The 13,422-nt window shown below is 39.4% G+C and overlaps 1 protein-coding gene across 4 annotated transcripts in view; it reads left to right on the top strand.

Annotated features, from left to right (window-relative positions):
• Positions 1 to 12,367, top strand: part of LOC119790076 (transcription factor COE3-like) — a 122,953-nt gene extending 110,586 nt beyond the window's left edge. For 2 of the 4 annotated variants that reach the window (XM_038295404.1, XM_038295405.1), the window contains 2 exons: positions 8,725 to 8,814; positions 9,979 to 10,010. In XM_038295404.1, the coding sequence (XP_038151332.1) occupies positions 8,725 to 8,814; positions 9,979 to 10,010 (122 nt within the window). Of the gene's footprint in view, positions 1 to 8,724; positions 8,815 to 9,978 lie in introns of all 4 variants that reach the window. The other 2 variants (XM_038295403.1, XM_038295406.1) reach the window with 2 other exon arrangements.
• The last annotated feature ends 1,055 nt before the right edge of the window (positions 12,368 to 13,422 follow it).

The raw sequence follows: 13,422 nt of genomic DNA, 5'->3' as shown, positions 1-13,422 counted from the left end.
AGGAGGAGGAGGAGAGCCTTCATCTTTCAACTCTAGCCATCTCTGGGGAGAGTGTGACTGTGTGGGACTTCTGTGATGTTGTAAGAGAAAGTTGTCAGGGATCACTGGTTAGGGGACATCAGTATGGCAGGATGTGTAGGGAACATCAATTTGGGAATGTTAGTCAGGGAAAGTTCGTCAGGAATCACTTTAAGGAACAATAGTAGGTACTGAAAGGAGCTGTAGTTCTTTGGTACTCTGTGTTGCTTCCTCTGAGTTTAGGCAGTGTAAAGAAACTAAAACCAGCAGTGATGCTATGACAGTTTATTGGCAAGGTGGAGCTTCCTGAGAAACTTTAATCCATAAATCCACCAAACATTTTTTGCAAAGAAACTGTTTCTGCAAACATTTTCTAAAATAACTTCCTTATATGCAGGGCCTTAAATATAAATGAATGTAAACACAATACTGCACACCTGCCTCTGATGCTGGATAAACATCTACTGTTCAGATCTAAAACATCGCATTGGGTAAAGCTGCATCACTATGTTTAATATAAAACAAAAATATAAATAATAGTGAAACATCTTTAAAGGCTGAGTTTGATGTATGCTTAAGGTACTTAGTCAGCAAGGATTATTCCCAGAACTTAAAACACAGAATTCTAATGAGTCAAAAAACTGAACCGTTTTAAAGAAGCTTAATATCTTAACACCAACTTTTAAAGTCACCTTGTATGTAAATATTAAGTAATCAGGTCAATGTGGCACCATAAAAAAAGGGATTTATTTGCTGTTAAAACTTGAGAACAAAGACAGAATTGCTATTTAATTTCTCTGGTAATGCAATGGATTAGCTGCTTGGGGAATCAATGGACATCATCTCTGAGGTTTAAAGATCCCACTAACTGTCCACAGAATCTGCCTGTGTTAACATCATTATGCTATCAGTATGGTTCATTTTACAGATTTAGAAGTAAAGATTAATATTTCATAGTTGACATATTTGTAAACCTCAAAACCGTAAGGAACCACCAGTTAACCTGTGATCGAATGTAATTATAATTCAAGTCAAAAATGCTTTATTAATCCCAAGGGGAAATTAAATGAGTAATAATAAGGTGCTCTCGTAGAAATATAACGAACAGTTAGACCTTGGATGTAGGAATAAGTTTGATCATTTATCACTTTATACTTTAGAATTAAAATTGTAAATGTCCATTTAACTGAAAGGAGTTTCACCAGTATATAAGTGTTACACCAAAAACAACCCTGGAGTTTGAAGAAGAATAATCATGATTTGTTAAACACATACGATTTAAACCAGACTAGTAATGTTCCCTTACAGCAAGTTCAACTTTTTTTTACATAGTATTCTAATCTATATTTATTAAATACAGCACTGAGATCTAACAGGACAAGTACACGTACCAATTCATTATCTTAGGACTTGAGAGCATCATTATGGACTTTCACCAGTACTGTTTCAGCGCTTTCATGAGCTCTAAAAGCTGTGTCAAACTCTTCAAACAGATCATTATAGTGTAAATTCTCAATTATATTCTAAGGAATTTAGGTACAAAAAGAAGATAATGTAGACCTTTAAAAAAGCCTGTGATACATGCATCTAACTGGTCACATTCTAAGGTGATGGATAACGTCAGAGCTGTGGGAATCCTGTGGGATTTCCAGATAAAAACAGACAAAATGGTAGTTGTCAAGCAACTGGACATTGTGATAACTGATAAGCAGCACAGAACAGTGGTAGTGAGTGATGTGATGGGGCCACATTCACGTCATTCGGCATGCCCTGCTCTTGTCTAATTACCAGCTGTGCCCAACCTTCTCTCTTTTCACAAATGAGTACATAATAACTAAAGCACTTGTCATATATTTTCATAACAAGCTTAATTACATTTTATATCCACTAGAAATAAATAGACTTGGCTTATATCACACTAAGACAGATACTTCCCCCCCATCCTTTTTTGGAGGTGAGGTTTGTGAGTGGTGCAGAGAAGGACAGAGAGAAAAACGAAGAAAATAGGACTAAAGGAGTGGAGAGAGGATAAAAAAGAAAATTCGGGCCAAATATATTTATTTATGACAAAGCAGATAGGACATAAACAGTAGTGGTAAAGAGTCATAACACTAGCATGGCCTGTCCAGCACAAGTTTGTTTAAAACATATTTGTTTAATAAGAACCTGATTCTAGATTCTATAAAATATTAATAAATTAGTAACTATGAACAATGACATCCTTTTATGATTTTATATAATTATATAAAATATATATTATTATATATATTCTATATCAGCTATACTATGTTAGTTAACCTTTACTTACCCAGGCGAAATGGTCTGTTTTACTTTTTTAGTATTTTAAACACTCACCTGTGAACTATGTTTTTCTGAAATATTTAGAATATTACATTGCATTTAAATTAGACTTCAATCACATTCAAGACATATTGTCATTACTTATAAAAGTTAACTTGATTATAAAAATAACCTATTTGTGCAGTTTTAAAGCTGCTTCTGCAGCAGTCCTGACTTAATTCATTGCAATCGCTTTTGTGTGACACAGCTTAGTCTCATGATGTCCAATGCATTCTATCAGTGGTTTAACATTTAGATCGCTTAAAGCTAATTTAAAGAACTTAATCATCATTAGCTGTAGGTCTTAATATTAGGAGGCAGTATTAGGAGCAATCAGAAATGATTGCTAGCTATTTTTTTTTTATGTTAGTATAGCTAAAGATTGGTTAAGCATCAAACGTACGTATCTCAGAATAGATGTTTCTCAGAGGTTATTTCTCCCTGTTACTACATGGTGTTTGGTGTCAGTCTTTATATCAACAACAACAAAAAATGCTCTTTGATAACTATTTGTTCTATAAGTCTTAGTTACTTTTTTAGGCCTTGCTTTTCTTCAAAAGATTTGTTTAAAATTTTCTAGCATGCTGTAATATTTTATTCAGCTAAAAACAAATAAAAAAAAAAAGAGAAAATCAGATTACACATTATTTTTATTTATCTATTTTTTAATCTTACTGGAGTATAAATGTCGGGTTTCAGAAAAAGCCCCTTGTGTTTACCTCAAGGAAAAGGCAGCAACGTTTTATTTAATGACTAAGGTTTGGTAGAAGAGCTGGCTGTCAGTGAGCTGATGGCTAACAGTATTAGTGAGGTAAAATATTTTCCTAAATGTTTTGGCTTTATTTAGTTAACACAGAGATCTCTGAGAGAGTCAAAAAAATCTTGATGCAATAAAATAAAATGTATGTGGTAACTTTTGTACTCAAAAGCCAAAAGGCATCAGTAGTGACCCCAAAACCCTATAAGGTTAAGAACAAATTAAATAAAACAATAGTGATGATATATGATTACATTAACAGTTTGATTAGTCTAACTGATATAGTCAAGCTTAATATTTGATGGTTGAGAAATTTGTTGAAGCAGATTTTTACACATGAAACAGCTGTTGAGAAAGGCATTCACACTGAATCTATTTCCAGTGGCCAGAGTGATCGATTTAGGGTATCCCTAAGTAGAGGAGTGCTACAGGAGTGCTACAGTGCAAAGTGACGCAATGAACACACTTCTAGCAAAAGGCAAAGATATGGTGATAACGGCATTGCAACAAGAGTTTAAAAAATCTGTTTAGGGGATTCGGCTGTGATGCAGGGTAAAGAGGTACAGTGGAGACATAGCTTTTTTTCAATCGTAATAAAAAATAGAAAAATACTGTGAACATTGGAAGAAGTAAGCAACTCTCTTAAGAAGTGCGTGGGTGGCTTTTAATATAGTTGTTTTAATTTAGCCCATAAAAGCACTGCTAAATCATTCATTACTCATCCTCCTCTTGCAGCTCCAGAGCTGGCTTCAGCCATCTGCTGCTTGGTTGAGGTGCTGTCTCTGCTAGGGTTCATGCTCTGGTCTCCAGCTGCTCCTGCCTGAGCTCCAGAACGCCGCCTCACCTTACCTCTGTTGTCAAGGTGATCCTCCCCTAAAGTGGGACATTTTTGCGACCTGGTCAAGCAGAAGTAGTGTGAGAAGCGCGGCTCCTGGACTCCCCCAACCAGGAGCATCTCTAGATCTGTAGGATCTTCCAGAGATTGACGCTGTTCGACTTTACATGATAGATAAGCACCATGAATCTCTCACTAAAACCCAGCTAAGTTGAAACTGGGAGCAGCAGATAGAAGATCCTTTTATGGTGGAGTGATAAGAGTGTAGCTTGTTGCCTGTTATGCAAACTGCTGGCAATATGTCAAGCAAGTGACAGCACCCAAATGTGGACACTGTTGCTGGAATGGCATTCAATGCAAACTCACCAATATTGCTAATGTTAATGTTAGCATGTTAAGTCAGGTCAGGTTTTAGTTGTTTTTGGTGTTGATTTGAATAGTGTAAAATACTTGCTCATATCCATCACAGGTTTGTAAAGTATCCCTTAGCAAAAAGTAGTGTACTTGAAGTAAATTATATTAAGAATACTTAAGTTTAAGTTTAGAAAGTATACCTAACAATGTACTTTTAGTGTGCTTGAAGTATTACTAAAGTAATACTTTTTCAAACTAAATCGGGACATTTTTAAGTTTACTAAAGCATACTTAAAGTATACTTTAGTAAACAATAAAGTAAACAATAGTATAGTCAAGTACACTTGACTATACTATTGTTAAGTATAGGAAATATAGTTTAGAATAGTTAAACTCTAAATACACTGCCTAAATTTTAAGTATGAAATTAATGCATTTTTAGTATACTCGAATAAACTACTTTTTACTAAGGGATATCAATAATCTGAATGGGCTCTATGCACAGCTCCACTACTTCCTGAATTTAAGGCAGCTCCTTTGTTTCCTGTCTTTCATTACTGGACGAACTGATTAATCCAGGTGTGTCTGGCCAGTTACTTAGGTCATACACACCTGGATTAATCAGTGCATCCAATCATGAAAGACAGGAAACAAAGGAGCTGCCTTAAATTCAGGAAGTAGTGGAGCTGTGCATAGAGCCTATTGATGCCCAGATTTTTGAGCATTTAAATAGATAATCAAGAAAAACAACAAAGAATTATTTGCACTTTAGAAATTTAAATGTCTTGAGAAGTTTAGTGAATAAAATTTCTTTTTGTATACACTCTTTGTGTACAAAATGATAATAAAATCGGTCTAAGTCTAAGTAATTTAGCTAACTTTAGGCTTAAGTTTCTTGTGTAACACGGAAACTTAGACGTGCAAAAAAGACACCAGAAAGAGCAACTATTTTTGGGTCGGGGTTCTGAAGGAAGTAGATGTGTTAATATGCTGAAGGTAGAGAAATTAAGGAAATTTGTTTCACATCAACTGATTTCTAACTGGATTAGAGTATAAGAGGCTCTGTTTGGCGTCTGAGATGATCAAAAGCATCAGAATCAGGGCGAACACAAATCAGGGGGTGTTCAAAGATATTATCAAATTCAGTTTTAATTAAGTAAAATGGCACAGGAAGCAGACAGTCTGGTCCTAACCATGTCCACCTGGAATCTGACTCAGTGAGGCGAGGGAGGTGTGCAGCAGGTGAGCATGAAGCTGCTGCAGGAGGATAGCTCCGAGCCACTACTGTTGGTGCAAGAGCTGATTGGCATCCCTGCAGCTGAAGCTCAGAAGGCGCAGGTGTGTTTTTGGAGCGCGGTGAAGTCAGAAGCTGCCCGCCGGGAGCCCTTCATTGTTTTGGCTTCTGTTTCAAAAAGCTCAACAAGTCTCAGTGAGACTCGTTTAGACGGCAGCGAGCTCAATCCGCGTCTCCGAGCCAGGTGATGCTGTTGTCCCCGGCGACCAAACAACGCCTGGCCAAGCTGCAGCTTCCTGATGCAGAGGCTCCCACTGTGTGTGTGTGGTGTGTATGTACTGTATGTGGGAACACCTCCACACATTGTTCATCCCTATCCTGACTCCTTCTCTCCTCCTGACCGTCGTCCTGTCCATCATCCCATTCCTGCTGCTCCTTCACTAACCCCACTAACATCCTCACCACATCCTTCCTGAATTCCTGCTTCAGGCGCAATCCATTAACTCCAGAACAACAGGAACAATGAAGAAATGTGAGGAGTGACAGATGCTGGCATGAAGCGATAAATCACGTTACATCCCCGCTTCATTCTCACTGATTCATATTCAGATGGCTCATCTACACAGAAAAGCTCTCTGGATGCTCCAAAAGGAACACATCCATGTTTTCCAGAGAAATTTCTCTTCTCAGCAGAGAGCGACACGTTCAGATGGACTGAAAATCATACCTGGAGTTAAAAGATAGAAGACGTCTGGCCGCCTGGCCGGAAATGTAAAATATTTATTTGAAACATTAGCGAAACTTCCTCAGACTAGGTTCCCAGTTTGACTGAAATGGTCACAGGTACAAGGGAACTTGTACATAACTTTGACAGTCCTGTTTCATCTTTAAATGGAATCTGATTGTTAGGATGAAAGACTCTGGATGTGGCTTACATTTCAGTTGGTCCTCAGGAGATCAAATTCCTAATTATTAATAATAAAGTGGAAGTCCTGATTAAGTTGTTCAAGACTCGGGAGTCACTTAACTGACTCGTACTTATCTCTATAAAGTCATTTTCTTACCCCCCCTTCTACAGTTACTACAGCTTAACTTCCGTTCTTATGAGGTCCTTATCTGAGGTGTCCGTAGCTGTTGTTTGTTCCGGCAGTGTCAGCATGTCAGTTATGTTGACAGGCCGACACTGTCCTCTGCTGGTGGCTTATCGCTGAAAGATGTCGACTCTGCCTAAATGAATCACTGCTTATGACAGCTCTGTAACAGACAAAGGTATAACTCACGTATGTTTAAGACAAATGGCGTGTCTGATCACAGAAGAACCAAAAAAAAAACATACTTTTAACCAGATTTGGAGTCAAAGAGCCATGTCATGTATTTGTTCTGCTCAGCCACTGAACCAGGTGAATTCAATTGTGGAGATTGGACCTGGTTCAGTGGCTGAGTAGAACAAATACATGGCATGGAGATGACTCGTTGACTCCACATCTCCAACCTCTGCTTTTAACTTTGCTGGACTGAGGTGCTCAGCTGGTCGCTGCAGCCTGACTCAATTCACAAACAAACCAATTTCAGCACAATTCCACCCTGAATTAATCAACAAGGTAACAGCCCACGTTAGAAACAGCGTGCTCTTAACATGCGGGGGGGTTCCATCAATTTTCTAAGAGCTTGTTATTCTGCGCTTTGCAGTCTGCCCTTTTAGTCTTTGTAAAGACTAAAGGTGCACGTTTCAGTAAAAAATAAAAATTCCCATATTTGGAAACATTTTTTTATTTTTTTAAGCGGTGGAGGGTGACTGACTCAGTGATGCATGAAGACTTTGAGTTTGTAAAAACAAGTGATTAAATTATGTTCAGTTTATTATATGATATCATTTCAACACAAATGTTGTCTCAAGGCTATTTACTAAAACATTAAGTCAATTTCCAGAGCCAAGTGGTCCATTCAATCCAGACTGACAGATTTAATAGATTTATTCCAGTTAGAGCATAGTTATTAATCCATTAATATTCCATTATTGTTCATCCAAACCGCTGCATCAAGCCCCTGACTTTTCAACTATCTCTCTTCCTAGGAAAGAGGAGATTTAGTGACTGGCTAGCTCAATTGGTAAGTCACCTATCCTGCAAAAAGGGAGCCTGTGTTCCTATCCCAGCTGGGGGGAATGAGCTGCCAGTGTGGGTCCTCATGCAAGACACTTTACATTAATGTCTGCTTTGGGGAGTGGCAGCCTAGTGGTTAGGGCATTGCTTGGAATCCTGAGCTTCTGAGTTCATGCCCCACTCCCACAGACTGCCACTACGGGTCCCTAAGCCAGACCCTTATCCCCCACGCTGCTCCCCGGGCGCCACACAATGGCAGCCCTCTGCTCCCCAAGGCGGATGGGTTAAATGCAGAGAGTTAATATCCTTGCTCTGTATTTGTAACACTATAATGACAATAAAACGCTGGGAAAGTAGCAACATTTGAGAGGAAAGATAATTAAAGAAGGACACTTGAAGAACTAGAATTAGAACCTGGCTCAATCTGGAAGTGACAAGTTCCCTGGATTTTAGCTGGGAATCATTCAGACAGATAAGCTGCATTCAGCTTCTTGCACAATCTCCTAAAGTTTACTTCAGTTTAAGATAACTTTCTGACCAACAGCTAAAAAACTTTCTGTTGTATCTGTTCTAAATGTACTAATGAGCAAAAACAAAAACCTCCCAGTATAACCAGTAGAGTCAGATGTTTCCCCATGTTTCTCCCTGAACACCTCGCTCTCTGACAGAAGGTCACGGAAAATGTGTAGCTGTTCCTTTAATGAGACGACACCTCACCACCAGCCGATGGGTTTAACACACCCACTTACACACACACCAACACACTCAAACACCACCCACTCCTGCGCAGGGCTTATGTTATGAGCCGGTGCCCCAGGCTCCCATCAGGTTGGTTTGTTCCTTCAGGTTATGGATCAACTTTGCTGGACGTGTTTGCTCCTCCAGACCATGGCCCGATCCTACTCCTCCTCACCCTCCTCTCCATCTTTACCCCCCACACACAACCCCCACCTCCCTGCATGCCTCACCCGCCTCATCCCCGCCCATCTGCTTGCAAGTCACCCCTCGTCTTCCTCACCTCCTCCTGTTCTTCCTCTGCTCCCAGGCCCTTATTCATTCTCTCCTGTCCATATGATCTCCACAGTCAAACAGAAGAGCGCCTTCGCCCCCGTCGTGCGGCCACAGACCTCCCCGCCCCCCACCTGCACCACCACCAATGGCAGCAACCTTCAGGGTGAGCATCCCACACCCTACCCCTGCTCGTCCCACCCCTTCACCTCCCCCCGTGGTCCACGGCGGGATATCCAGCATCCCTGTGATGCTGTTTGTGAACAGTCAGAGGTCAAAGTTGATCCATAACTGAAGCCATATACATTTGCTTCCTTTGAGCAGAGCAGGAAAATCAGTTTCAAGAAGACGGACTCAGAAATAAGTCAGTTGGACGTTTAGTTGTCAGTTCACTACAGTCTCTTAATGGCAATTCACATCGGTATCACCAGACATGGATCAGAAGATAATTTACCTTAAGAATCCAGCTGATCGATGCTCCAAGGCTCAGTGGTCCACCTCTAGACAGCTCTTTTCAGGAGTGTGAGCCTTACTGAAAAGGAAATATACTAAAGAGCCCTCCAGCGTGGGTCTGTTCCTCTTCGATAGTTGTATCCCTTTGCTGTTACTGAAAGGAAAAAACTATGTTTAAAATGGAAGAAGAGGAATTTCTGTCATAAAAATCAGAAATATCGGCATGTCTGTGTTCTTCAGCTGCAGCCAATCAGATAGCTGTTTAAGAGTCAACAGATGTAGAACAACCTGTCCCTTAAAATCAGGGCCCTGTCCACGTGTAGGGTCACTGAAGCACAGATGCTTCATTCAATTGATAAGAAGAACAAATTTATAATATTTTACATTGAGGAACTTCATTTTCCACCTATGTGCTCATTTTAGTATGGAATTACCTTATCAACGTTAGATGATTAAATACAATTGTTTTAAGCGAGATTCTCTTCTGATTTAATTTAACCAACTTTAGAATGTATGCATATGTTTTTCTATGGAATTATGTTAAATAACTGTATATCATATAGGTAATGTTTGTATTTTTTTTATTATTATTTTCCAATTTAATTTAGAGGAGGAACTGACAGTCTCATTATAAATCAATTTAGTTAAAATGAGTAATTTTTAAGTATTAACTTGATTTTATTATATTTTTAATGAAAGTATTTATAAAACTTAAGAATATTTTTACTATATTTAAATAAATAGCTATATAATAAGTTGGATTAAATATATCCACACAAATGCAGTTTTTCAATTCAGAAACATTTATTACATTTATTAATCAATTTCATTTTATCTGAATTCAGTTAAATCTGACATAAGCATTTGTGTGTTTCAGCCATGGCTGGTCTTATCGTGCCCCCCATGTGAGGACGCCTCAGATCTGACCACGCCACCTCACTCTAACCCAGAACCACCTCTGTTTCCGTCGTCTTCTTCTTCATCTCCTCCACCACCAGCAGACCACATCACACTCCCCCTGCTGGCGGATCAGACCAACGGAGGACATCAGAGTGGGATGTTTTCACAGACTGGATAGTCTTAAGCTGGTTCTGTTGTTCTAGAACTACAAACTATTTTCTCTGGAACTGAATCAGAGGCAATGGGAGCCTCAGTTTGGCTCAAAGCTGAGCTGAAGGAAGACCATTTTAAAATTTGACTGAAACACAAATAAGTGAAGAATGGAACAATTTCAGCCATCAGAGGTTTGATCTTTGGGTTTTTAGGGTCAACATTAGTCTGGTTTTAAAAAACACTAATCTCCTCTGGGATCATCTTCAGTGGAACCGAAGGTGGATCTTAGTTCCCGGCTCCACCCACTTAAAATCCTAAATATTCTGATTCTGTTGGCCTGAAAACTCCCATTTCACAGTTGGACCAAGTTCAACTTATTTTCTGGGACTGGGAGGGGGGAACCCATCAGTTTGAGTTCCTTATTCTGTAAAGATGGAAGCTGCAGATCTTCCTGCTTCTTCTGACTTTTCTTTCTTTGTTTCTGTTACATAGCTTCTATCAGCTGATGTGTCCAGTTTTAGATTTGAACCAGAAGAGAGTTGGGACTGTTTTATTCTGTTTCTTTCTCCTTGTTGGGATTATTTTGCCATGTTACTAGGGGGGCGTTCCTTCTGTGATGTAGGCCTGAAAGATAGTCTGGATTATATCTGTAAACACATGGATGTCTTCATACCTTTGGATCTTGTAAAAACAATAACCGAGAAAAAGAAAAATCCTGTTTTTGTAAAAAAAAAAAAAATATTGCCTAAAAAAACATGACTATTGATCTTGATCTTCGAAAGCAGGAAATAAAACTTTCATCACTTTTGTATAAAAATGCTTTTTTCTGATATTTAACTTTTTGTAAAAGACTGTGTTTTTCCTGCTTTTTTTCTTGTTCTGTGTGAATTATTGTGAAATCTATATTCAAGGTTATTTCTAAATGCACTGTTTTGGTTGGAGCACTAAAAGAGAAGAGTAAAGATGAGAGAACAATATAAATCCAGGTGTTTTCATCCACAAAGCTCATCCTGTTCCATTATCAGGGATTCATTCCTTATGTAGAGGTTTTATTTTACAGACAAAACAGATTTTAAAACCTCCATTCATATCCGTTCTGGTGGGTCTGTCAACATTCCACACAATCCAGATCATCTTCCTACAGAACTGTGTTCCTAGCTCTGCAGTCATCTTCTGAACTGCTGTCAGGAAATCCTTCATTTTTGCAGCGATTAGAGAAAGTTTTGGTTCCTGATCTAATTTGCCTCAGGTTCTCTGTCACAGGAACAAAGAAACAGTTTAGGATTCAGATATTTTTCCTGCAGAGATAAGAGGAGAATATTTGACTCATTAGGAAGGATTTTCTCAGGGTCTGAAAAAAAATCGAAAGGTTTATAATTTATTGTTTTTATACAGAAAGAAGTGGCTCTGAACATCAGTAGGGCTCGGCTTTTACAATGAAATGTTTTTGGTTCTTATAAGAAGAAAGACGTAAAGAACTTATTGATAAAGGGATTATTTTAGCACAGCTTGGATTAATCTAAAAGTTTAATGAACGAACCAGCAGTTTCCTACAGAACAACAATAGGCGGTTCACATTTTTTTCACTCTTATATAATTTACTTTTTAACGTTTGAGGTTAAACCTACATATCCAGAACTTTTCCAAGTGTGTAGTGCGTTTTAACAGAACAGAAGTCTGGAATTGGGAATCTCTGTGAAAACCTGAGTCCCATCCGCAGAGTCTGATTGGAACACCAGCTCTGGTTTCTTCTTTCCTTTCCCACTTCGCACTTTTCCGGTTTTCCCTCAGTTCAAATATTGACTCTTGTAAATCAGAATCAGTGAAACCGGACAGAAATTGTGAAGGAAAAAAGTGACCTGCCATCCTGATTCGTCTGGTCTAGTGTTTCTCCATCAAGGTCCTCAGTTCGGAGTTTCACCAGAAACAGAAACTTTTTGGATGTTTTACTTCAATGTGAAAGAGGGCAGAAGTATATCATCTTTGTGAAATATGAAATATATCAAAGTATATCAAAGCACAATGTTTAATTATTGTCTTAAGAATGAACCCTCCAGGATGGGGAAATCCTCCACCCCCCACCTGAGGGTCTTGGTTTTTCTGTACCTGGCCATGCTGTAAATAGATGCATGTCTTCTGTTCCTCAGTTGTTTTCTTGTGATCCGTGCTTTTTGTACAGAAACAGTCTAATAAAGATTATGTTTGGCTTGAAACTCTCAGGTGTCTCAGGTTTCTGTCTCAGCTGGGTGATGGTGATGGAGATACTGCTACTCTACATCCAGCTTCAGAGTTAATGCAGGGCAGCTGACCCTCAGGAACAATCCTTGTTTAGATTCTATAGGAAATCGTGGACCCAAGCAGCTGGTACCTGTCATGATTTTCTTAAGAGATCTGACCCACATGCAGTAAACCACTCAGAGAACCAGGGTAAAAGTTTAAACAGGTTTATTGATAAGGACAGTGGGGGTTGGATTCAGGAAACTCAGTTTGCTGGGGAACCGGAACTGGAGGAGGAAAGGGAAGTATCAGCGGTTAGTTCAGGATCCATGGGAACTTTGAGCGATGGCTGGAGAGACAGAGAAAACGGGACTCACGTTGGTTGAGAAGACCTCTTCTCCCAAAATCCAGTTAGTGTGGGTTTATCTAGAGGTAGAGACTCGTTGGAGGGTGGACAGGTTTAGACTTGGTTGGATCCTGAGGAGCTATTGAGCGGACTGTCACTTGGAAATCCAGGAGGACTTGAACGGAACTTGTGGAGGTTAACCCCCTGCTCAGTGTGAGACTCAAACAATCCTTCCAGGGGAAGAAGGCCAAACATCCAGCTTGCAGAAAGCTTCCTGCCGAAAAGGCAAAGACAAAAACAAGGTTAGGCTCAGTGAAAACAAAGACTCAGTTAGACTAAGCAAAACTCAGCTTGGCTAGAGTACCCAAAACTGGCAAACACTCTGGCGTCGAGGTAGTGACAGTCCACAGCTCAAATAGTCCTCAGTAATGAGCCAACCAGCCGCAGGTGTGTAGGAGGACCAACGAGAACAGGGAGCCACCTGGTGGTGTAGGGAGTGAACAACACAAAAACACAACCCACACAAACTGGATTCCTATGGTACCTCTTTTATGATCACCTAATGTTGTCAGTTGTTGACGCTGCTTGAGATTTTGTAGATATCGCAGAGCGTCTTGGACTTTCTTATTGCTCTGGCTCCCAGTTTACTTGCGGTTGGCTCAGCGGTGAGCTTTTCAACAAATAAACTGCAGTATAATCAAAGCA

Source organism: Cyprinodon tularosa, unplaced genomic scaffold (genome assembly GCF_016077235.1).
Source record: "Cyprinodon tularosa strain WSP-4 unplaced genomic scaffold, ASM1607723v1 ctg355, whole genome shotgun sequence".
NCBI classification, from domain to species: Eukaryota; Metazoa; Chordata; class Actinopteri; order Cyprinodontiformes; family Cyprinodontidae; genus Cyprinodon; species Cyprinodon tularosa.
The sequence above is the reverse complement of the archived record's forward strand: the minus strand, read 5'-3'. Positions and strand labels throughout refer to the sequence as shown.